The following is a 24,201-nucleotide window of genomic DNA, read 5'->3' as shown; positions in this document are numbered from 1 at the left end:
TCAGGGTTCACAATTAATTATGCTATTTGGACCATGAAGTCCTACATGTATGCAGTGAACGTCTCCTGGGATATAGCCAAGGAGGTGTCCACACCTGACAGATCTAAAGGAAGATTGAGAGTATGTCATAGACTATCAGAGGCAAAATTCAAGACTGTCAGGGGTTTATTTACTAAAGCTGGAGTCCAAAATCAGACTCCCTTCTGCATAGAAACCAATCAGCTTCCAGGTTTCATTGCCAAAGCTTCATTGAACAAGCTGAGGTTAGAAGCTGATTGGTTTCTATGCAGTAGGGAGTCTGATTTTGGACTCTCCAGCTTTAGTAAATAAACCCCTCAGTGTCAGGCACCTCAGGTGGGGGGGGGGGGGGGTACACTACAAGGGTGTATGCTGGACCCACCTGGTACAGCAGGACTTCCCCCCCCCCCATGTGTCTAGAACCAGACATGTTACACAGCAAGGTGGAGCTTAATGAAAGGTTAGGCCTTGGACACTCACTAATCTGGCTGCTGGGTAGCAGGATTAGGGTCAGGCGGCTGAAGGTGACCAAGTGATTGCAGGCAGGCAGCAGAGATGAGCTGAGAACTGATCCATGTATCACTTGCATTTAGAAGCAGCAACAGCGGGAAGGCGCATTCTCAATTCTGAGTGGCAGGACAGAATGCAGCATGCACAGAACTCCACCCAGCAGAATTGAGCAAGCCCCCAGTGTTAACTCCTTCTGTGGTAAAACTGTCAGGAATTTTAAATGGCTCCCAGCAGTCCTAGCAAAGAGGTAGCTCCCAGTGCTTGGCCCGCACAGCTGACTCGTGAAGTGTCCCTCAATGAACGAGAAAGGAAATTGGATTAAATGTTCAGGTTTAGATACGCTTTAAGGATTTGAGGTTTTTTAAATAACAAATAATTGATATTCTGCTGTGCTTGCTCTTCCACATGAGGAAGGCAAGAGTAATTTAGCCTTTAAAACGTATATAAACCTGAAAGGGTTACATTTGTTGCAAAAACAAAAAAACCTGAAAACCCTGCCAAAAATCCAGTGATGCCAAGTACACTTTACCCTACCCAGTTTAGCTCTGTGAGCCACTGTATACTACAGAACAACTACCCCCCATGTTATGGAGATAAGGAAATGGGAGGTGTTCTGTGGCCCTAACACATTTCTTGTCCTAGAGTCGCAACGCTGCTCCACCGCAGATACAGAACGATTACTCATGGTCATCCTAGGACAGAAAGTGTGTTACTGGCAGGATCTCCAGGTAAAAAAAGCCTGAAAGAAGATGAAATGAATGCAGCGATCACTGCAATAAGCTGTAATATATACATTTTCACTTTAACCACTTCCCGTCCTGCCCATGTACATAAACGGCTGGGCGGGAGCAGTGCAGGGGCGGGTGGGCGTTTATAAACGGCCTCTGCATTCCCTGCCTGTGCACGCTCCCTGGGTACACCGATCGCTGTACGGGACCTCTGTGTGAGGTCCCAATTCATGTGATCACTGATTGGCCAATCAGTGATTACATGAATAGTAGCAAGCAAGATGTCACTTGCTGACATCATTGCTTAGTACGTGTGAAATCTATGAATGATCACAGAGGTCACATGGTACAAGGCTATTCACCACAGCCTTGTACCATGTGACAAGCTGTGACCAATCACAGCTCTCACAGTATTTCTTAATGGCTGCAAGAATGTAGCCAGAGAGGAGAAATGATTGCTTTTACAGCCTTTATGAGTATAAAAGCAATCAGTGCAAAAAAAAATATATATATATCTTCATCACCCCCCACAAGTAGTACAGTGTCACTATGGTGACACTGTACTGCTAGGGTGACAGTATGTTAAAAAAAAAACATAAATAATATAAAAAAAATAAAAATATAAAAAAAAAAAATGTTGAAAAATAATAATTTTTAGTTATAAACTAATTTGGGTTTTTTTTTACCAAAAAGATAGCTGAATACATTTTGGCCAAGATTTATGAAGAAAGATTATATATTTGAAAAAAAAAGTGTTTTTCTTATAAAATTTTGCAAAATGTTTGGACTTTTTCATTTATATAGCAAAAAAATAAAAATCCCAGTGGTGAATAAATACCATCAAAATAAAGTTTTATCTGTCTCAAAAAAATTCATATGGGTAGTGTTGCATGACCGCGCAATTGTCATTCAAAGTGTGATAGCGCTGAAAGCTGAAAATTGGCCTGGACAGGAAGGAGGTGAAAGTATCTGGACCTGAAGTGGTTAAAAAAACAAAAACTTAAACACTCATAATGGCTCCTATTGATTAGAAACATATTTTTCTTATATATATTTTCTTATATATAGGATATATATGTCCCTAAAGTCTGGACAAACAGAACAGGAAATATAACTGTGTGTGTGTGTGTGTGTGTATATATATATATATATATATATATATATATATATATATATATGTGTGTGTGTATGTATATAATGTATCACTGTATAAGCTCCCCAGACCTTAACCCCCTTGACTTCTTATTCTGGGGTATGCTAAAGGAGAAGGTGTACTCAATGAAAATCACAGATATGAATCACCTGAAGGAACGCATCATAAACAAATGTGCTCAAATTGACAGAAATGTGGAGTTACTGCATCGGGTTCATGTGAGTCTTGCAAAGCACATGGAACTTTGCATCACAAAAGGTGGAAATCACATTGAAGATGTTATTGATTAATATTCCAATGAAATAAAATATTGTAGAAAAATGTATTGAAAACATGCATTTTGCCTGTGTCCAGACTTTAGGGACCCCCTGTACATAAATATACCATTTTTTGTAAGTTGGAACAAACCTGTTTTTTATTGCCATCTGCATCACTATTAGCGAGATTTACTATCGCTTCCTGTCAAGACAAGAAGAGTGGGGAAGGGTCAGAACAATTCTGTTGTAGCGGTCTCTGCCTTCCTGTCCCGGTGACAACTGCTCTCCCCATTTTCTCTAAGTGTCCCAAGGACAAAAAGAAGCAGAACCCAGCAGAAGTTTTTAACTCCTACCCATTCTATCCAAAACCAAAAAATGCTTTGAGATTTGTGATTAGTATCAATACGTCCAGAAACATATTACTCTGTATGAGGTCTTCATAATAAAAATAACAGACAACAGATTTCTAAAAAACAAGTACAAACATTTTTATTTTGTTTCTTTACAAAGGCCAATGCCTAGAAGGGTTTTTTTAATGTCACTTTCTTAACAAAATATAAAATAGCTTTTTCTTTCCTCAATAAACACAAGAGCTGAAATGGTTTAAAAAAAAATAGACAGGAAGATCAATCATAGGTAAAAAGGGGGGAGGAGTGCTGAGGATGGGCGGGGTACCCTTATTTCCTATGCTAGAATCATGCTGTAAGGATCAGTGGTACAGAGCTTAACCATCATGAAGGGGCCATTTTGTTGGAGACAAACAGTCTACCTAATTGAAGACATAACTGTGACATTAGACATGAAGGAAAATATTAGCTTGGTTACAAAGTACTATAGATATTTGCATGACTGCAAGAGGGTGAGAAAACAGAAAACTATTGAATTAAGAATGCTAAAAAAAATGTAGTTCAAGTGCTTTTGGAGCTTAAAGGAAAGTTTGGGGTTCTATACTGCAGCATCGGTCCCATGTCGGTTCTAAGCCTGTCAGCTGAGTGATCACATAACCACTGATCGCTCAGTTCCCGGTCTGCTTAGAGCAGAGAGCAGTAACTGTCAGTCACCGCTCTTCCCTTTGCCTCTCCAGCACTCACTTGAGGGCTGGGTAGGAGAGGGGGAAGATGAACAGGGCTTCTATCAGGCAGCTGGATGGATCCTGACAACATTGTCGGGATCCTTCCAGAGCTCTGTGTAGCCATCTATCAGGCAGCTGGATGGATCCTGACCACATTGTCGAGATCCTTCCAGAGCTGTGTAGTCAGCTGATAGTGAGCAATAGCCCACTATAAACTGATTCTGAGTAAAAGCAAGTTCACTTCTGTGACCCACAAGAGAACTGTGGCCAAAAAAAAGCTTTGATCATACTTCTCTTTAAAAGCGACCCTTTACTCTTCCATGTAAGGGAAAAATGAATTTTGGTAGGATGCCATGGGGTTTATTTACTAAAGCTGGAGAGTCCAAAATCAGACTCCCTTCTGCATAGAAACCAATCAGCTTCTAACCTCAGCTTGTTCAATGAAGCTTTGGCAATGAAACCTGGAAGCTGATTGGTTTCTATGCAGAAGGGAGTCTGATTTTGGACTCTCCAGCTTTAGTAAATAAACCCCCATAAGTCAACAGATAGACTCAACTAGCTGGGGAGGCTTCACCCTCAGTGCTGATGGAGCCCAGAGAACTCACTATGCATATAATATAGCCAGGACTTGCATAGGCAAAAGCTGGCCATACACTGATGGTCAGAAGGCTCAACAAAAGAAATCCAACAGAATCATCCATCCATGCTAAACGGTGCCCCGCTGCGCCTGTTGAATTCTATGCTGCCACCTGTCAAATTACCAAAACAGTGGGTGCTTCTGATTGGAGGCAGATGTTGTTCAGGAGACAACTTTCTGTTTGGCTCCTTCGATTTTTCAGTCAAAGGATGTCAGGTGGAGTGTTGCAGACAGGGCCATCATCTGATCGAACTTTAGCTGGTTCATTAGCAATCAGCTAAAATTTGCTCGGTGTATGGCCAGCTTTAGTCTTGACCTGCCATGACAGTGCTCTGGCATTCGGATCCTTCACTGAGTACTGTCAGATGACCACTGTCTCAGGTCAGTTTCTATTTTCTGTAGGTTCCCACAGCTCTGGAAAGAAAAAATTCCAGGCAGACTGAAGCTGGATTTACATCTACCCATTGTGGTAACACATGCCACTCCGTGTGCTACATTACGGTACCGTTTCTTTAGAATGGCACCCCAGTGCATAAGTACAGTAGGTGCCGATGGACCCACACTGCCATGCACTACAGAATACATGGCTTGTGTGGTAGTGCATTGCTTTAAAAAAAAAAGTACAGGTCTACATTTCCCTTCCATTGCCATGTGTTGGCAACAACCCATTCTAAATGAATAGGCTGCCTTAACACATTGCACCTTAACATGAATGTGGTAACACCCTACAACAGAATGCTGTAGTGAGAAGGAGACCTGAAGGTACTACCAGCTACTTTTTGGTCCTTGCCAAAAATATTTCAAGCTCTAAATAGACATTTTGGGGTTTATTTACTAAAGCTGGAGAGTCCAAAATCAGACTCCCTTCTGCATAGAAACCAATCAGCTTCCAGGTTTCATTGCCAAAGCTTCATTGAACAAGCTGAGGTTAGAAGCTGATTGGTTTCTATGCAGAAGGGAGTCTGATTTTGGACTCTCCAGCTATAGTAAATAAACCCCTTTGTGCCTCAACCTCAAACATCACCAAATCTTAAAGAATGGAAAGAGTCAACTTCACAAATTGAAGAAATACAAATCTGGTATATTTCTTAAAGCAACCAACTAGACACCAACACCTATCTACTTCAGAATGAAAAAAAATGAAAAGAAGCATTTACTGGGTGCTGTGAGACATGCCTATCCTTTCTTTCCTGTAGTTCTGGCATACACCTCACATATGTCCCAACAGAATGGCTTCCTCATTTGTGTATAATTCTTTTGGTTTTCCCTTGTACACTCCTTGTGCTGAAATGTGTATACACAGATGTTGTAACTTTGTGAAAAGCTTGCCCCACTGAAAATCACAGCACGTTCCTCTGCAGGGAAAAACTAGGAAGCAAAAAAATACAATAAAAAAAAAATGTTTCCAACAAAATGACAGAACATGTAGGGGAAACTGCAGCAGCCTATCTAATAGTTAGCATCTTTACTGGCAGAATTATCGCTGGCAAAACAGAAAACATAAAAATGACTTAAGTGCTTACGGTTTTAGGGAAAATAAATGGTAAACCATGGAGCTATTAAAGCACAGGTTCCATCTGGTTAAATGGGAGCCTGCTTCTCCACACAAGAAAGCTTTATATTTCAATAAAACTGCATGCAGCTTCAAATCTCTTGGGCGCCAAAAAAAAGGAATATAAATCTTTCACAAGCATGGAGTTGATTAAGATGAAGAACAATGTGTTAGGTGCAGTAATCCATAGTAATGTACGCTAATTTGATTGCTCCAACCTGAATAAGTCAAGTTGGTTACTGTGGTTTACTGTACATCATTACCCTTTGCAGTGACTTATTAAAGGGACAGTCCACCCAAACATGATATTTTCAGTGCATACTGCTGCAATGCGATTTTTATCTCACTTTCAGTGTGATTATGTAGTGCTATTTGGATGCAACTTTTTATATTCCATGAAGCCACAATTGCACTGGAAGTAGTACAGGAACCTTTTCTGAAAATCACTCGGTGCTGAGTCGCATTGATGTGAACGGGCACCAGTGAAAACAATGTGATTTCCATTGTTATATAAATCTCTCAAGTCGCATCTAAAATTGCACTAGTGTGAGCTAGGCCTAGAGGTCTGTGTCACCGACTTTCTATTACTCCTGGGGACTCCAGTGGTGCAAGCTTTTTCTTTTTTTTTTCCTTTTTAGTTTTGGGTCCCTACTCCTTCTGATGCATTAACCATGTTATACACTGGATTAAGAATCCAGCAAGGACAGCATGACCCCTTGCTACAGCTGCAGTAAAAGTGATAATATTGGAACAGCAAGGTCCCAAGGTTCATACCGAAGTGTTGCTCGATTCCTAAAATGCAACAGCTCTCAAGCAGAGGAGAATCCCATTTTTCTCAATGGGCCCATTCACACTTGCTGTATCCTTTGTTACACAAAGCTCGAAAAAGTACATGAGCTTCTTTTGGGACACATTTAGACTCTAATAGGAGTGCCTGTAAAAAAGAGCATTTACAAGCGTGTTTCAGGTGTTCCTGTACAATTTTGCTCAAGTACTACAAGTGTTATTAATGCAGGCCATAAACGGGTCGAAAATCGGCCGATTTTTCAGCCAAAAAAAAAAAAAAAAATCGGCCAATTTTCACACCGTTAGTGGGTTAATTGGTCGGCCGTTTTTCGGGATTTTGGCAATTTGTTTTATCGGTGAAGTTGGAAAAGAAATCGGCCGCTTTTCCCGGCAATGATTTTTACCGATAAAAAATCTGCGCATGAGCCGTGACCTGCAAGAAGAAGAAAAAGAAGAATTCCAGTCCGCTATTATATTTGTTGCAACCGCAATACTTTTTCATGTCAATGTATCTATTTGTATCCGAATAAAAACATCTGTATCTGAAATGGATACAATTAGAGACATTGTTGCAACCGCAATACTTTTTCATGTCAAATATAATAGCGGAGCTCTCTGCAGGGACAGAAGTAATTAAATGCCAGCCGTAGACGGGACGAAAATCGGCCGATTGTTTTACCGTTGGTGATTGAACGACCAATTTTTTTTTTTTTTAAACAGTCAGTTTTCGACCAGTCTATGGCCTGCGTAACAGATACACGATAAAAGCATCTAAAACAGGGGTGTCCAAACTATGGCCCTCCAGGTGTCGAGGAACTGCAAGTCCCATGAGGCCTTGCAAGACTCTGACATCCACAGGCAAGACACCCAGAGGCAGAGGCATGATGGAACTTATAGTACTTCAACAGCTGGACAGCCATAGTTTGGACATCCCTGATCTAAAATCACCTGCCTGTGCCCACACCTAGTGTGAATGGGTCCTGGGAGCTGTACTTTAACTCTTTTGCATCTACCCAGCATGGAAATACATTTTGAATGGACTGACCCATTAAATATATTTTTATTAAACCTGGAAAAAGTAGCTTAGCACAAGATGGCTGCCAAGTCTGTTTTCCTGGCTCAATCTGGAACAAAATGTTTAGGAAACTAAAATAGACCCAGAGCGCACATATATCCCAGAAAGCTACCTGGTGAGCTGAAAGGAGCTATTCACTAACTGGGCTAATCAATTCATTGTGTGTGATACTTCCACTTTAAATATATTGATGTCTAAAATGGCAGAAATAAATTCACACGTAGGTTTTTTTTTTTTTTTTCTTTTTTTGTTAATGAAGAACAAGATTTAGAATGTCAGCTGCTTTAGCTTCCAAACCCTGTTTAGCTTCTACAGGGCTTGCAATTTCATAGCAAGAAGATTTTTGTTCCTATTGGTGAAGGGTAGACGTACTGTTATCGTTGGCAAACAATGATGCCAACCAAACATCAGCAGACCGTCCTACCCAGTTTAACACCTTTAAAAGGTCTTCAAAACTATAGCCTGTCAGTTTGCTAGAGACTAGCGACAACACTGCATCCGGAGACATGGGAGATCTCGCCATCTCATATTGAGCCGACACAATAAACGCTAGTTCAGGCAAACTCTGCTGTCCAAACGGAGTTCAACCCTGAAGCAGAATAGCGAAAACATTCATATGCTCCACAATATTGCAACTGAGCATATCATAATATAAAATTATTAACCAAACAAGTCTAACTTGTTATACTGGCTGAGTCCTCTATTTTTTTTTTTTTTTTAACCCCTAGTAAACCTATTCTGGCTTCAGAGAAAATGCAAATAGATTAGAAAATGAAGGCCACAGCAGCAAATACTAAAGCAAAATAATTTGATGAATGGATGTCATCATCTTACATGTAGTGCTAAGACTTTGTGTGGGCTCATTTACAATGCAAACAAGAAAAAAGAAAAAAAAAAAAAAAGGCAGAAAACTTCTGATCCCCACAGTGCCATCATGTGGTCTTAAAGAAGAAGGCCTGCACAATACTTTCAGGCAGTTAACAAGGGGAATATTTCAGGATGACATTATTAACTCAAACCAACAAATAGTGTTTGCTATGCTATCTCCCTACTGCTGTTCCATCCTGATGACGTTGTTTCCTATAAAAGAAACACATGTCAAATATAGGTCTGCTATACGCGTGCTAGCTCTCTATAAAATATACAGAAGTATAAAATGTTTCTATAAATTTAGAAATTGCAAAGTTACCTGTATGTATTGCACTAATACATACAGTATAGATTTTGTACTGTGTCCTTTCAAGGGCAGCAAGGAGGGACACTTTATAAAAGCTTATTTTAACCCCTTTTTACCAGTGCAGGCCTTAATCCCTTCCACTAGGAAAGACTTAAAGAGAATCTTAATAGGAATAGAGGGACTGCTGCAAGCTTTGGGACTATGTTTAAGGACCCCCCACCACAATGAACCTCCTCCTTATCTTTATTAGACCAGGGCAATCCCTTAGTGCGCTAACCCTTTTGCCCTCAACCTCATTACAGTATCTTTGTGGTCAGCGGTAGACCACCCCTAGAAACCCTACAAGATTTGGGAAGGAGGCTGGATGAAGGCAACTCTTGGTAGGGCTCCCTCTTGTACCCCCCCCCGCAGCCTCCCCCCCTCCAGTTTCCCCCAGTCTCTCCCCACATGTGGGTGGGGCAGCAGATGTCAGGGGTCCTCCATGGTGTCGTCCTTGCTTTGCTCTGCACCACTGTCATCGCATTCTGTGTCTGAAGCGGTGTCTGAATCTTCACATGGGCGGGGGGCATTCACGATGACAGCCCTCCGCTGCTCTTCTTCTTGCAACTGCTTCTCCCGTGTGCCCTCTATGTGCTGTATGGCCTGGTGGCGACAAGAAGCAGTATAGAACATTAGTCTGTTAGCTCTACCATAAACCCTAAATCATGTCTGGTAATGCTTGACCAACAATGGACAATTTCATGCAGAAATCAAAAGCCAGTCCAACTAACCTAAAGCAAGCCTTATGCAGGCCATAGATGGGTCGTTTATCGGCCGAATTTTCGTCCACACAAAAAAATCGGCCGATATTCACGCCGTTAGTGGGGCAATACCGTCAGCCGTTTTTCGCGGATCTTCTCGTTTACTTTTATCGGTCATGCTGGAAAATGGCAGTTTTTCGTGGACATTGGTGGCAGCATTGGTGCCAGCAACGACCGATTTTTCGTTTATCGGCCAAAAATTTGGCTAATAAACGACCCGTCTAGGGCCAGCCTAAATCCTAAATCTGCACTCTACCCTTACCTTCTGTCTTGCAGTTATACAGGCTCATCTCCTGTACTGAAATTGGTTACAATGACTTCACTGGACACTGTCATTTCTCATTGTGTGCATTAGAACCTACAGAACATCAGATTAAGTCTGCCTAATTTCCTGGCTGGAGGACATCCAGCATTATCTAGCTCTTTTACTTTTTCAATCATAGCGGCTTAGCATCACACGTGGGCATTACCTAGGGCAATCTGCATACAGATGCACACTATCTAGGAATGGCCATTGTTCCACACTGATATCTACATATTAAGGCCTCATTTGCACAGGGTGTATCAGTGTGTGCCCAATGTTATGGCCATATTTACCCACACAAGGATGCACAGGTGTTCTGTGCATCCACTCCCATTAATGTCAATTGGAACGCAGCTACTGTACAAGCATGGCCACTGCTCCCAGTCTGACATCCATGCAGGAGCACTGTTCCTGGTTGTGTTTGGGGCCATGCACTCGCGAGGATATGAAATTGGGAGCAGTGGCCGTGTCCGTGCAGCCGCTGCTTCCTAATTGACATCCATAGGAGTGCTTGCATGGGAATTCATGTAAATGAGCCCTAAGACACCAGGACACCAGTACTCTTGGGAAGAGTACTGAGGCAGGGTGCTGTGATGTTTTCAGGAGGCTTTGTACAGCACCCTGCTGGCCCAATCTACCGAAATCTATCAAAAAAGGTATGTAATAAATATAGAAAGGTTTTATTTAAAAACTTCACTAGCATGTTGATGATTTGGGGGAAGAAAAGGAACCAGAAAAAACAAAACATAAGCAGGGTAAACTCCCGCTTTAAAAAACCAACAGTGGAAGTGGTTTAAAAGAGTCGGCCACTAATTGTAAATGTATTTAAGCCCAAAAGATAAAAATTCCAGAACCTGTGTAGAATATTTCTATGCTGTGAGGGAAATAAACATGTGTTTTTGAAGCAATGAGGCTTCAATCTCTCCCTCTCCACTGGCACTTTCCCCTCCCCTCTAAAGCACACGCACATCACCCCCTAAGGTGTCCTAAACAACCTTAGACCCATCTCCCTGCTACCATTCACTTCCAAGCTCCTTGAGCGCCTGGCCTACAATCGCCTAAGCGCCCACCTCACTGATAACAACCTCCTTGATCCACTACAGTCTGGCTTCCGTCCCCTACACTCCACCGAAACCGCCCTACTTAAAATCACCAATGACCTGCTAACCGCCAAAGCTAATGGCCATTACTCTGTCCTCCTACTCCTTGACCTCTCCGCGGCCTTCGACACAGTCAACCACCCCCTCCTCCTTACTAAACTGCACTCCCTTGGCATCAGGGATGCTGCTCTCTCCTGGCTCTCCTCCTACCTATCCCAACGCTACTTCAGCGTCACCTATAACACTGCCACCTCCCCCTCTCTCCCCCTCTCTGTTGGGGTCCCCCAAGGCTCTGTCCTCGGACCCCTTCTCTTCTCCATCTACACCTCCTCCCTTGGCAAACTGATACACTCCCATGGCTTCAATTACCACCTCTATGCCGACCTCACACAAATTTACCTCTCCACCCCCCACCTCACTCCCTCTCTCTCCGCCCGCATCGCCCACCTCCTGAACGACATATCAGACTGGATGTCGCCCCATTTCCTCAAATTAAACCTGTCCAAAACCGAGCTCCTGGTCTTCCCCCAGCCTGTGCCCCCCTCCCATCCTCTCCATCACTATTAACAACGCCACCATCACTCCCACCCCACATGCCAAAGTCCTGGGTGTCACCCAGGACTCAAACCTTTCCTTCCAACCCCATGTCCAATTACTATCAAGGTCATGCAGGCTCCACCTCTGCAACATCTCCAAGATACGTACATTCCTCACCCCAGACACTACTAAACTACTCGTACACTCCCTCATCATCTCACGCCTGGACTACAGCAACTCCCTTCTCCCTGGCCTACCCAAACAAACGCTATCCCCACTCCAGTCGATCCTAAACTCAGCGGCGAGACTCATCCACCTCACCAACCGCTCCACATCCGCCACCCCCCTCTGCCAATCCCTTCACTGGCTCCCGATTGCCCAACGCATCAAATTCAAACTGCTAACTCTGACATACAAAGCCATTCACAACGCCGCCCCAAACTACCTAACCGACCCGATACCCAAATACCACCCTACCCGTGCCCTTCGCTCCTCACAGGACCTCCTACTCTCTAGCTCCCTGGTCTCCTCCTCCCACGCCTGACTGCAGGACTTCTCCAGGACTTCCCCCATCCTCTGAAACTCCCTGCCCCAATACATCAGACTGTCACCTACCCTCCTCACCTTCAGGCGCACCCTGAAAACCAACCTCTTCAGGGAAGCCCACCCCACACTCACCTAACAACTGACCTCCTCCACTCCTCCCACCACTCCATCCCCTACAGCCATTTCCTCCTGTACCACCTTCCCCTCCCTCCTAGATTGTAAGCTTGAAAGAGTAGGGCCCTCGAACCCCTCGTGTATTGTATTGTTACTGTCTTGTCTCATGTTCTGTCCCCCTTTCTATTGTACAGTGCTGAGCAAACCCTTTGGCGCTATATAAATACTGTATAATAATAATAATTTATTTGATTACATTATAAAACAATAGAAAACAACGTATAGAGCCATTTATAACTCGGCCCCAAATTACATCAATGATCTTGTCTCTAAATATCACCCAAACCGTACTCTCCACTCCTCGCAAGACCTCCTGCTCTCTAGCTCCCATGCCCGTCTGCAGGACTTTTCTAGAGCTTTCCCCCATCCTCTGGAACTCTCTACCCCAATTTATCAGACTATCGCCTACTCTGCTCACTTTTAGGCGATCTCTGAAAACCTATCTCTTCAGGGAAGCCTATCCTACCCTCAGCTAATAATGGAATTTTCTACTCTTCCAACCAGTCCATCCCCCACAGTTACTACCTTTTGTACCACTAGCCCCTCCCTCCTAGATTGAAAGCTCCAAGGAGCAGGGCCCTCCTATCCCTCTTGTATTGTTGCTGTATTGTCTCCCGTTATATTGTAAAGCTCTGCACAAACTGTTGGCGCTATATAAATCCTGTATAATAATAATAATAATAGAAAGCTGATGGGCAAGTTACTTATGCAAACTCAGGCTTTTCCTGATTAAGTCTCGCAAACTTCCCGAAAAAATGTGCAGCTATATGTAAATCAGGGGTGCTTTGTAATAGAGGGAGATAAAAAACAAAGAACTTTAAGTGAAAAAGGGAGAATGACTGTACTGTGCGTCTTCTATTTACAAGACTAGATTGTATCCCCCCTCCTTTTTCTACACTTACCTGCACAATGGTGTCCAGGTTTTGACGGGACGTGGACACAGAACTGATTACAGAGGAATGTCCCATAGTCACAACATTGACATGGTGAGAGGGTGGAGGTGGTGGAGCAGGCACTATTACTGTGGGGTGGTGGGTAGGTGCCAGGGGCAGATGCGGTGCCAGGAGCTGTAGGAAGAACAAAAAAAAAAAGAAAAAAAGTGTCAAGCATGCTGCAATTAAATATTAAAGAGGAACACAGATAACACACATAGGCACCACATTGTGAGGCATTATTGGATGCAGGAGTTAGAAGTTTCAATAAATACATTTTACGAAGCAAATCAACATTTCGACAAAAAACTGACACGACTTTGTATTATATTTTAGCTGATGTTTGGGCAAATTATGCACATAACCTATTTTGTCCTTGATCTACATGTTGGTAATGACGGCAAGTTGGGCAACTATGCTTGGACTTAGAATAGGCACTGATAGAAAAAAACAATGGAGGACTCACCTGGGAGTGAAGGAGCTGCTCACTCCTCTCCGGTGACTCTTGTGGCTGTCCCTGTGCTTTCCCTCCCTCATCTTCCTGCTGGATTTGCTGAGCTATCGCCTTCAACTTCTCGGGGTACATATGAGCTTCCAGAGCTCGAACCTAGTAATAAGGCAGATCAATTAATCACTCCAAACCTAACCAATTAGAAGTTGATAACCCACAAGCACCAATTCTCATAGACCCTTCTCTATAATCAAAGCAGAAGGTCTCTAAATTTTAAAAGCTACCAGGAAGTGTGTGGGTTGTCTATCCCAAAAACTCCCCTAACTAACATTCCCTCCATAATAATAGGCTCCACCTTACAGTTTGGGAATTTAGTGGTTTTATACCAAATGTATTTTTAATTTTATGGACAGTATTAAAGTGTTACTAAACCCACAACAGTAAAATCAGTCTGCATATGCAGTAAAGCATGCTTGTTATACTCACTGTGGCACCTAAGGGGTTAATCATCCACATTCTGTAAAAAAAACTTTTTGATCCTGTCTTCTGTGATCCTCCCCTTCTTCTAATGTCCCCAATCCATCTGCTGGTAGTACAGAGCTCTAGGAGTCACTCTGCACATGCTCAGTTTGGTGTGTATTGCTAGGAGGGTGCATGTAATCAGCACAGGGCCAAGCAGCACATTTTAGACAGAGGGTCAAGGGTTATGCAGCCTCATAGGACAGTCAGAGGAGAATGAAAACTCCTCCTACAAGCTTTAACCAGTGCTCAGCTGGACACTGATAGACGTCACAAGACTTCTATATACTGCTGATAAGAAAATGTATTTACCAGTTTATATTTACTAAAATAATTGCATTTCCATGTTCTGTGGATATAGACTGGATAAAGTGAGAGCAAGGTCATAGGTTTAGTAACACTTTAAAAAACAAATTAAACTATTTTAGGCACATATAAAATAATGCATTTAATGTCTTGCATTTTCTTTTGAGCTTAAGATAACTTTTCACTTTTTAAAGATTCTCAGCTTTCTTCTTTGATGTAGTCTATTAATGCAGTTTTATAAACAACTGAAAAAGTCAGAGCTATCTAAGATGCCTCAGTAAAAGTTTCCGAGCCCCTTTATACCAGTGTGGAGTGTAGCATCACCCAAGTGCAGGGTGATGGGAATGGGTTGTCAATGTACCCAAAACCGTAACTGACTTTACTCTGGCAGTATACCGCCCTACAATGCATAAGCATTGGAGTGTGTTTGGCATGAAGGGTTGGGGTGCCATTCAAAATGAATGGCATCACAATGCTTACATGAATTGCATCAAAGCACAGGAAAACATGCGCTTTACTGCACGTTAGCACTATTATAGGTATAGGTGTGAAGCTGGCCTGGTCAGAAAAAGGTAGTCTCAAAGTAGGCAGTCTGCTGTGCTAGATCACAGAGCCCAAGGGAATCCTTTGTCATGTATTAAAAGTTTTTTTTAAACAAATATGGTTTATAAATAGTTCAAAAAAGGACATGTAAATCAACATAAAAAAGTAAAAAGATACAAACAGAAAATCCAATGTTTGCCTTTGTAGTTTCCCTTTAACCTCCTTAGCGGTATTCCCGAGTGTAGCTCGGGGTAAAATTTCAATACCAAGAGCGGTAACCCCGAGCTACACTCGGGCTTACCATGCGGCATTGCTCAGGGGGTCCCTGCAGCACTTACCTTGTCCTTCGCTCCCGCGATGTGTCCCCTGCAGCGTTCCCGGCCATCTCCTCCGGCCGATGCCGGCATCCGGCTTCCGTGTTCCGGTCCCTGTGACATCGGGACATACGGGCGCCGGAACCGGCAGGAAATTTGAAATTTTTAAAAAATTTAATTTTTGCTGTCATTGCTGTTTCAATGCATTTCACATATATTCTGTCCCTACTGCTTTGTCCTGTGCCCTGCCTGCATTTTGAATGTTCTTTCTGCCTGGAAACTTAGAAAAGTCCATGGCGTCCAAAAAGCGTCCCTTTACGTCAAAAGCGGTTTTAGAACAGCGATAGTAAATCAGAACCACTTGCAGAATTGAGTGATAATGATTCGTGGGGAAATTCGTCATCAGACACTGAAAACGATTTTGGACTTTGCTCAGAGATGTGCGAATTTGCCTCTGTATTTCAAATTTCAGTGTTTTTGGTTTGATTATACTATTGAATTAAATTTATTATTATTATATTATTATTTTTTATGATTATTTATTAAATTATAAATTTATGATTTCGTGTTTCAAGTTTTATCATACCCGGGATGTTTACTAGACTCTTGTTCGTACAGATTTCAGTGAGTTATTCCTAAAAATTACAGCCTACAATAAAAAACTACATATTTCCATGCAAAAAAATGGTACCGCTTTCAGCACAAAAAAATCGGAAAGAATCATACCGCCAAGGAGGTTAAGGGCATTATACACTTTCAGATGTTTTTGTTGTTCTAACTAGGTATTAGTGTAGTTATATTTCCTGCATTGTTTATTTGCTTTAACTTGTAATAATGGGCTCACATGCAGTGACTGCAGGTTGTAGTGCCACGGCTGATTGCTTCCTCTATGTTTTGCTTCAGCCAGCGGGTCCCTATGCGCCAAGGGGACAGGACAACTTCATGCTGCAGATCACACATCATCCAATGAATGCCTCACCACCCCCCCTGTGTTGCATCACAAATGTGGGAGTGCTAATGTGATAAAACACTGCATCAGTGAGCATGAATGTATGTCTATGAATGCTCTGTCTGCTTGTGTCTGTGTCATATCTAATTACAGTGTAGCTCTCATCTGCACCTGCTCTAGATTGAATGACCCAGAAATTGTGGGATATTCTCTTTCTTTGTAGGAAGGGTCAGTTCTTAGACTACAGACTAAGGTCATGCAATAACCTCTACAGTGCCATGACTCAATGTATGACACAAACTGAGACTGAAATCTGAAGATGTACCCTACTATAGGCTGTGCGTACAGGGCAACAAATGACACCATGAAACTATCAATGCAGGTGAAAAACACAAGATGCAGGTAGGAATGGTTTACCATGCCCTCAAATTGTCTCCATGGTGAATAAACAGGTATAAGAATTTAATTTGGTTGTTAGGACAGAGAAACTGACTCCTGAAAAATCACTCTTTGTCAGATGTAAATCAATTTAAAAACTTCAAAAGAAACCAACAAAAGTACAATTCATCCAAGACCATTATAGTTTCCCTTTAAGTTGTCTCCACAGTGACAGAACAGGTAGAGTAAGAGTTTAATTAAGGTATTAGGATAGAGAAACCAACTACTTGAAATTACTCTTCGTCAGTGAGGCTACCTATTATAGTAATGAGCCAATAGAATCCTCAAATTCAACAAAAAGGATTGCAGATTAGAATTGTTTCAGGTCTCTTATGAAGCTTTGTATTGATAGGTGCAGGCCAAGTTGCACTTTAGTCATGCGACCAGCAATAAAAAGTTACCTGCTCCTCCAGCATCATCCTGACTGAGCGTTCCTTGTCTAGTTGTTGCCTCAATTCAATCATTTCTCTCCGAAGATCGTCTGCCTTCTCCTCCTCCCAAATATCTGGAGAGCCGATCCCTTCATCCTTGTCTTCTGCCCGCCGCCGCTTGGGAGAGGAGCCACTGAATTCCTGCCACAAACAGAGATCATTACTCTCACCATTCTGCTGTTGAAGCAGGGCAGCAAGTGGACTGCAAAATCAGCAGAACATATAAAACAAATTTTAGCAAGTAAGGTTTACTGTTCCCCAGTTTTTCTTTTCACTATATGATGAAAAAGATCTGCTAGATCTGCAGTCCCAGCTGTAGATGTGCAGGATTAAAGTAGAATTCCTGGATAAGCCAAACTAATCTTAAAAATGCTCCCCCCCCCCCCCCCCCCCCAACACCTGTGCTGACTAGCCTTTGTAACAAATATGTGTACACTTACCTATTTTCATGCCGTTCCAGTCCAGTCACTGGCTGTAGGGGAAAGAAGAGGGCGCTCCAACAACAGCTGGCAATGTGGCAATGTATGGGAGCGGTGATGTCACCTATAGGCTTCCTATGGCCCACCCATCCATTGTCGGTGCTCCCTCCCCTCCCCTGCAGCTGCTGCTGGCTGACATGAAGCAGCTGGATCACATGACCAGACCAGAGCAGCCTGAAAATAGGTAAGTATATACATCTTACATAAGTTAGTCAGCATAGGTGTAGGTTAGTGGGGGTTTGGGGACGGGGTAGTATTTTTAAGATTAGGTAGGTTAATCCTGGATTTCTACTTAAAGCGGAGTTCCACTCACTCTGTCAAAAAATAAAAGTCAGCAGCTACAAAAACTGTAGCTGCTGACTTTTAAAAAAACAGCCACTTACCTGTCCCTCGGTCCCGTGGTGTTTCCCTCGCAGCCCATTTCACTGGCCGTCCTGTATTCCAGGAGGCCGGCATCTTCAGTGTGGGCACCTGTCTGTGATAGCTTGTTGCTTCACAGCCGGGTACCCACTGTGCATGAGCGAGTAGCGCTGCGCTTCATGAATGGTCCTGTAGTGCTCTAGGACCAATCATGTGTATTCCAGGAGGCCAGCATCTGCACTGTGGGCACACGGCTGTGATAGCATGCGGCTTCACAGCCGGGTACCCACTGCGCATGAGCGAGTAACGCTGCGCTTCATGAATGGTCCTGTAGTCTTCTGGGACCAATCATGTGTATTCCAGGAGGCCAGCATCTGCAGTGTGGGCACCTGGCTGTGATAGCTTGCGGCTTCACAGCCGGGTACCCACTGCGCATGAGCGAGTAGCGCTGCGCTTCATGAATGGTCCTGTAGTCTAGTGGGACCTGTCACATGTATTCCAGGAGGCCGGCATCTTCAGTGTGGGCTCCCAGCTGTGATAGCTTGCGGCTTCACAGCCGGGTACCCACTGCGCATGTGCAAGTAGTGCTGCACTTCATGAATGGTCCTGTAGTCTTCTGGGACCTGTCACGTGTCCCAGAAGACTACAGGGAGGGAGGGAGGACACCTTCCGTTTCCGATTGCCTAGGCGATCGGACCTGAAGTGGGAGCGGGTACCTGTCAAATTCGGGTACCCGCTCCCCCTACACCCCCCAAAGGTGCCAATCCTTAATGGGGAGCGGGGAATCAGTCCTTAAAGAGGAACTTCCCCTTTTGGGTGGAGCTCCGCTTTAAGTCAGAACTCCATATATTCAAAACCACAACAGACCTAAGTGGTATATTTACACCTAATATTGTTTGCATATTAACCAGGTCCTATTCTTATTGTTAAACTAACTTTGTATACCATTGTTAGTCAACTTACAAGGTATAGGGATCTTAACTGGAGTTCTGGTATCATTTGAAGGGGATGCATATAACATTAAGTTTATGCAATGCTACATGTGATGTCATCACGCAATTTGCCGGCGGGAGTTTAGCATTCTGGAACAGCCTGGTCTGCATTATGATACAATAGGTGAGCAGGAATTGTATTGTGGAAGTACACTTTATGCCGCAATAAAAGTTTATAATATACTACACTACAGTCTGCATTCGATGCCCTTTTGTTTGTCGCTACTAATGGTGTTGTTGGAGGAGCCGCACTGCTGATTGTCTGATAGGAATATGCTGACAAAGCGCTACTGACCATTTTTAAAGGTATGGTCCACATCATCTGGTAAGAGGCTTATGCTCTTTGTCTTCCCACTTGTTGGTGGCATTACTGCGGAGATTGGTTACTACCAGGCACGGACTGACCATTTGGAAATTCGGGCACTGCCCGAGGGCCCGGGGTCAGTAGGGGGCCCCATGAGATGCCCCTGGTACCTTTTTCATAGACTTTTTTGAGTTTGGGCAAGGACACAGGGGCCCCATGATCGCCTATTGCCCGGGGGCCCCATGAGTTGTCAGTCTGCCCCTGGTTACTACACTGGATGATGAAATAATTTATTTAAAGCGCTATTGACCATTTATGCATGAATGGTCTACTGTGTCAATTTGCCTCTTTGCAAAGTTTAATTTTATCATTTGTAATGCTACAGATGACTGTAAGAAACTGCATCATACAGGAGATGGTCAGAGGCTGTGGACATGCTACAGTACATTGTCAGGGACTGGTTACAAGAGACTGCTAAAGATCACTGCCATTACAGTCCCATAAATCAATGTTCTTACTCCCACTGCTGATCGCTGAGATCCAAGGGCCATGCAACAACCTAAAAAACAAGGTCTTGTACATTTGTCAAGATGCATACCTAATATGTGCACATTTGTATGTTTTTTTTTCATTCTGGTATATACTCCTTGAATATATTTTTTTAATGCACCTTGTCTTAACAAAAGCAATTGTGTAGTAGCAAGATGTAGTACATATATTGCTCTCAGAGATTATTCTATTACCTGGATGAACCTTTTCAGTTGGGTGTTTTGCTGCAACAACCTGGTCTTCTCCTGCTCCAGGGAGAATATATAGTCAGCTGTCTGTTGCAGTATGGCTGCCTGTGTGGGAACACACAAAAAGTAGACATTATAAATATATAATATCCTCACAGTTACATCAGTGGCTTTTGGATGATGGATGGAAGATTCGACCTAGGAGACAACAAAACTGCACATCACTACAGGTATATTACAGCAGAATTCAAGGTTGACTTATTTCACCGTCCGTTCACTAAAATAGGCCTATGGGCCTTTTCAAAATCATCATTTAGCACTTGGAGCCTGCATCCCTTCGTTCCTGCATCCCGTCGTTCCTGCATCCCGTCGCTCCTGCATCCCGTCGCTCCTGCATCCCGTTGTTCCTGCATCCCGTCGTTTCTGCATCCCGTCGTTCCTGGCAGCACTATGTTACTAGTCAAAGACCAAGTGAGCTTTCATAATAACTTCAGTGCCCAGTGTTGTGACACTATTTGTAAGGAGGTCTATTCCCGTTGATTTGGGTAAACCAAAGACAGTAGGACAGTAGTACAATAGTAGCAATTCAACCCTGCAATTGCGTTTTTGCTGTGCAAAGGAGAAAACAAGAGCAAAAAGAGCAATGGACAGTGCAAAGCACCTGAACCCACCCAAAACAATGATCTCAATATAAGAATGGGCGCTTGGTGGGCATGCAATTTAAAGACTAAATTTAGAATTGGCAGGTCCAATCTCATGCTCAATGGGGGCTTTAGTGGTATGTTATATAGACAGAAGTGCTAAGAGACAGTCCTCTTTCTATAACAAAGAAGAGGCTAATACCTACGAAGAGATGGAAGAGACCCTTGGAAAGTAGTGCAGGCTTCTTTGGCATGGTCCAGTACAACTCAAGTGATTTCATTGTGCCTGGAGATCAACTTTAACGTCTTCCCGCCGATGTGACACATATGCAGCCTCTCGGCGAGTGGACTTTAATACCGAGAGGCTGCATATATGCAGCCCTATGTAAACAACTCTCTGTGCTGAGAGTGTGTGCACTGTGCACTCCCAGCACGGACACCAGCGGGGACCGGAAAGCTCCCGACGCATACCAGCGATCGGGAGCTTTCCGATCATGTGACCGCTGTGACAGCCAATCACAGCAGACCCAAATGCCCACCTCCCGGCATTTAAAAGTGCGGAAAGGGCTGGGAGGCAGTGGCGGGCAGGGGTTGAAAAAAAGAACCTCTGTCCAACTGTTAAGCATGGGGTTGGATCAATCATGCTTTGGGGTTGTGTTGCAGCCAGTGGCACAGGGAACATCTCACAAGTAGAAGGAAAAATGGATCCAATAAAATTTCAGCAAATTTTGGATGGTAACTTGAGGCCATCTGTGAAAAAGCTGAAGTTAAAGAGAGGATGGCTTCTACAAATGGATAATGATCCTAAACACACCTCGAAATCCACGGGGGATTACATCAAGAGGCGTAAACTGAAGGTTTTGCCATGGTCTTCACAATCTCCTGACCGCAACATAATTGAAAATCTATGGATAGACCTTAAAAGAGCAGTGTGTGACAGACAGCCCAGAAATCTCAAAGAACTGGAAGACTTTTGTAAGGAAGAATGGGCAAAGATACCTCAAACAAGAATTGAAAGACTCTTGGCTGGCTACAAAAAGCGTTTACAAGCTGTGATATTTGCCAAAGGGGGTAGTACAAGATATTAACTCTGCAGGGTGCCCAAACTTTTGCAGACGCCATTTTTTTGTTTTCTGTTATTTTGAAAGTGTAAATGATGGAAATAAAATCTAACTTTTGTTGACATATTATAAGAATGTCTAATCTGTAATTTGATGCCTTTTGGAGATTTTTCCATCTTTCCTTGGCTTCTTTATGCACATTAATACAAATTTTTAGATGGGGTGCCCAAACTTTCGATCCCCACTGTATAAACTGGCGCACATAGAATCTGGTGCAGCTGTGTGCAGTAACCAATCAGCTTCTAACTTCAGATTGTTCAGTTAACCTTTGACAATAAAACCTGGAAGCTGATTGGTTACTGCACACAGCTACATCAGATTCTGTGTGCACCAGTTTTAGTAAATCTCCCCCACTGTGTTGTACATTAATTAGGGCAGCATCATTTTTTTTTTTGTAACACAACACACCGCAACGCAGCATGTAGCACAGGTCCACCAGTGAACAAAAGAAAAACAGGGCGCACTCTCTTCGTGCATTAACATAGTAAACCAAGAATTTAATATAAAGCATAAAAATGTGTACTCACAAAGCAAAGCTCTGATGAAGGGAGTTTGTCTCCCGAAATGTGTTAGCTTGCCTCACTAAGGGTCTATCGTCACTTTGGACTGTAATTATAGACTCTTTTTGTCTGTTTTTTTTACCCTTTGGTGTGTGAGTAAGCTTTATATTAAATTCTTGGTTTACTACGTTAATGCACGAAGAGAGTGCGCCCTGTTTTGCTTTTGTTCACCAGTATCAAGATTTCCCGATCCTTAAGGGCTGCACCTCTACGAATGACAGTTTCAGTTATCTTAGTCTGCATGAAGATTTGAGCGCTGGTTTCGTTTGTTCACAGGTCCACCATTAGCTATTGCACAAAGTGGCTTTCATTATGTTAAGACGCAGTAAAAGGCACATCTGACTGTGCGTTAGCGCAATGCGCAGGTGTGCAAGGGACCCAATACTCTGAGTAAACAAATAAGAACTACTGATTTTATTTACATGCTTTCTTGTTTCGTCAAGTGATTCACAAAGTATTTAAACTGAAGGTTCAGCATAAAAGTTAGGCAAGTAGCATTTTCAATGGTTAACAACAGTACCAATATTTTGTTTAAGAATGGTTTTCTTTAAAGCTGAACACTGGGCACAAAAACTCTCATTTAACCCTTCACGCCTAAAGGTAAAACAAATCTAAATGCCTAAGCACAATTCTGCAACGTTGACATGTGATAGTAAAACCGTACATATCATCACAACTACTTTGTACATCCAGGTGGATTATACCTTGATTTTTTCAGGAGAAATTGGGCTTTCATTTGGTGGTAAATGGTAATGGATAGCTCCTAATTTTTTTATTATCAAAGGAAAACTGGCCTAAAATAGTAAAAAAAAAAATCATTTTTTTAAATTTATCTGTGCGTTTCTTGTTAAGGTCATAACCTACCACCAAAGAGCAACCCAAAATAAATTCTCCAGCTCTGGACGATCGCAGCGATACCATATATGTGTATGTTGTGGATTGTACCCGTAGTACAGCCCAGAAACAATAGTGCGCATTTTGTTTTTGTCTTTTTTTTTTTTTTACCTAAAACACACTGACATTAACACTAACTGACAGGTTTTTTTTTAAACCTCACCTTTGACCTTGACCCAAACACTAACCCTGGCACTGAACTAGATCAAACCTTGATCTAGGTATTTTTCTTTATTTTTTCATATTTATTTATCTTTTTTTTTTTTTAACAAACATTTTTTTCTCTCTATGCCAGGAGTTAGAGAGATACAATGTATCTCTCTTCTCCATTCATAGAGAGAGAAAAAACAAGGGGGCGGGCTGCACAGTGACTGATCACTGTGATAGCCAATCAGAGGCTATTACAGCGATCACGTGACCCGGAATCGTGAGTCCCCATTCCCGATCGTTAGAACGGGACCCGGGGTTCTCAGTGACACCGCGGTCTCGGTGCTGGGAGCGCACTGAGAGGTGCGCCCCGAGCACAAAGACAGGTACGCAAATATGCAACACCACAGAAAAAAGCCCAGTTCTGTGAGGCTGCATATTTGTGTTGGCGTCAATGGGTTAAATATATTTCTCAATAGCAACAATAGATATTTAATCACTTTCTATGCACCAAATGCCTTTGAAAATTAAGTTATTACCTTATAAAAATAGCAAAATTAAAATGACTAAAAAGGTAAGGTATAAAAAAAATCTCCCTTGATGCAACTGGATCCTTCTATTCAATGTAAAAGGAGGTGGGGACAGATAACATTTTTC

General features: G+C 42.8%; 1 protein-coding gene across 2 annotated transcripts in view; it reads right to left on the bottom strand.

Moving 5' to 3' along the window:
* Positions 1-9,394: 9,394 nt before the first annotated feature.
* The window catches only part of TFAP4 (transcription factor AP-4), a 42,767-nt gene continuing 27,960 nt past the window's right edge, over positions 9,395-24,201 (bottom strand). Inside the window, exons 3-7 of one of the 2 annotated variants that reach the window (XM_089684328.1) lie at positions 20,188-20,286; positions 17,280-17,450; positions 13,825-13,965; positions 13,329-13,493; positions 9,395-9,607 (exon numbers count right to left, since the gene is read on the bottom strand). In XM_089684328.1, coding sequence (XP_089540454.1) covers positions 9,434-9,607; positions 13,329-13,493; positions 13,825-13,965; positions 17,280-17,450; positions 20,188-20,286 — 750 coding nt within the window. In that variant the 3' untranslated portion in view covers positions 9,395-9,433. The remainder of the gene's footprint in view (positions 9,608-13,328; positions 13,494-13,824; positions 13,966-17,279; positions 17,451-20,187; positions 20,287-24,201) is intronic. The other variant, XM_089684337.1, reaches the window with a different exon arrangement.

The sequence above is a fragment of the Staurois parvus genome, unplaced genomic scaffold, assembly GCF_062004578.1.
Source record: "Staurois parvus isolate SC_StPar_1 unplaced genomic scaffold, SC_StPar_1.0 ptg000018l, whole genome shotgun sequence".
Taxonomy (NCBI): domain Eukaryota; kingdom Metazoa; phylum Chordata; class Amphibia; order Anura; family Ranidae; genus Staurois; species Staurois parvus.
Note: the sequence above shows the minus strand (reverse complement) of the source record. Positions and strands in the feature narration are given on the sequence as shown.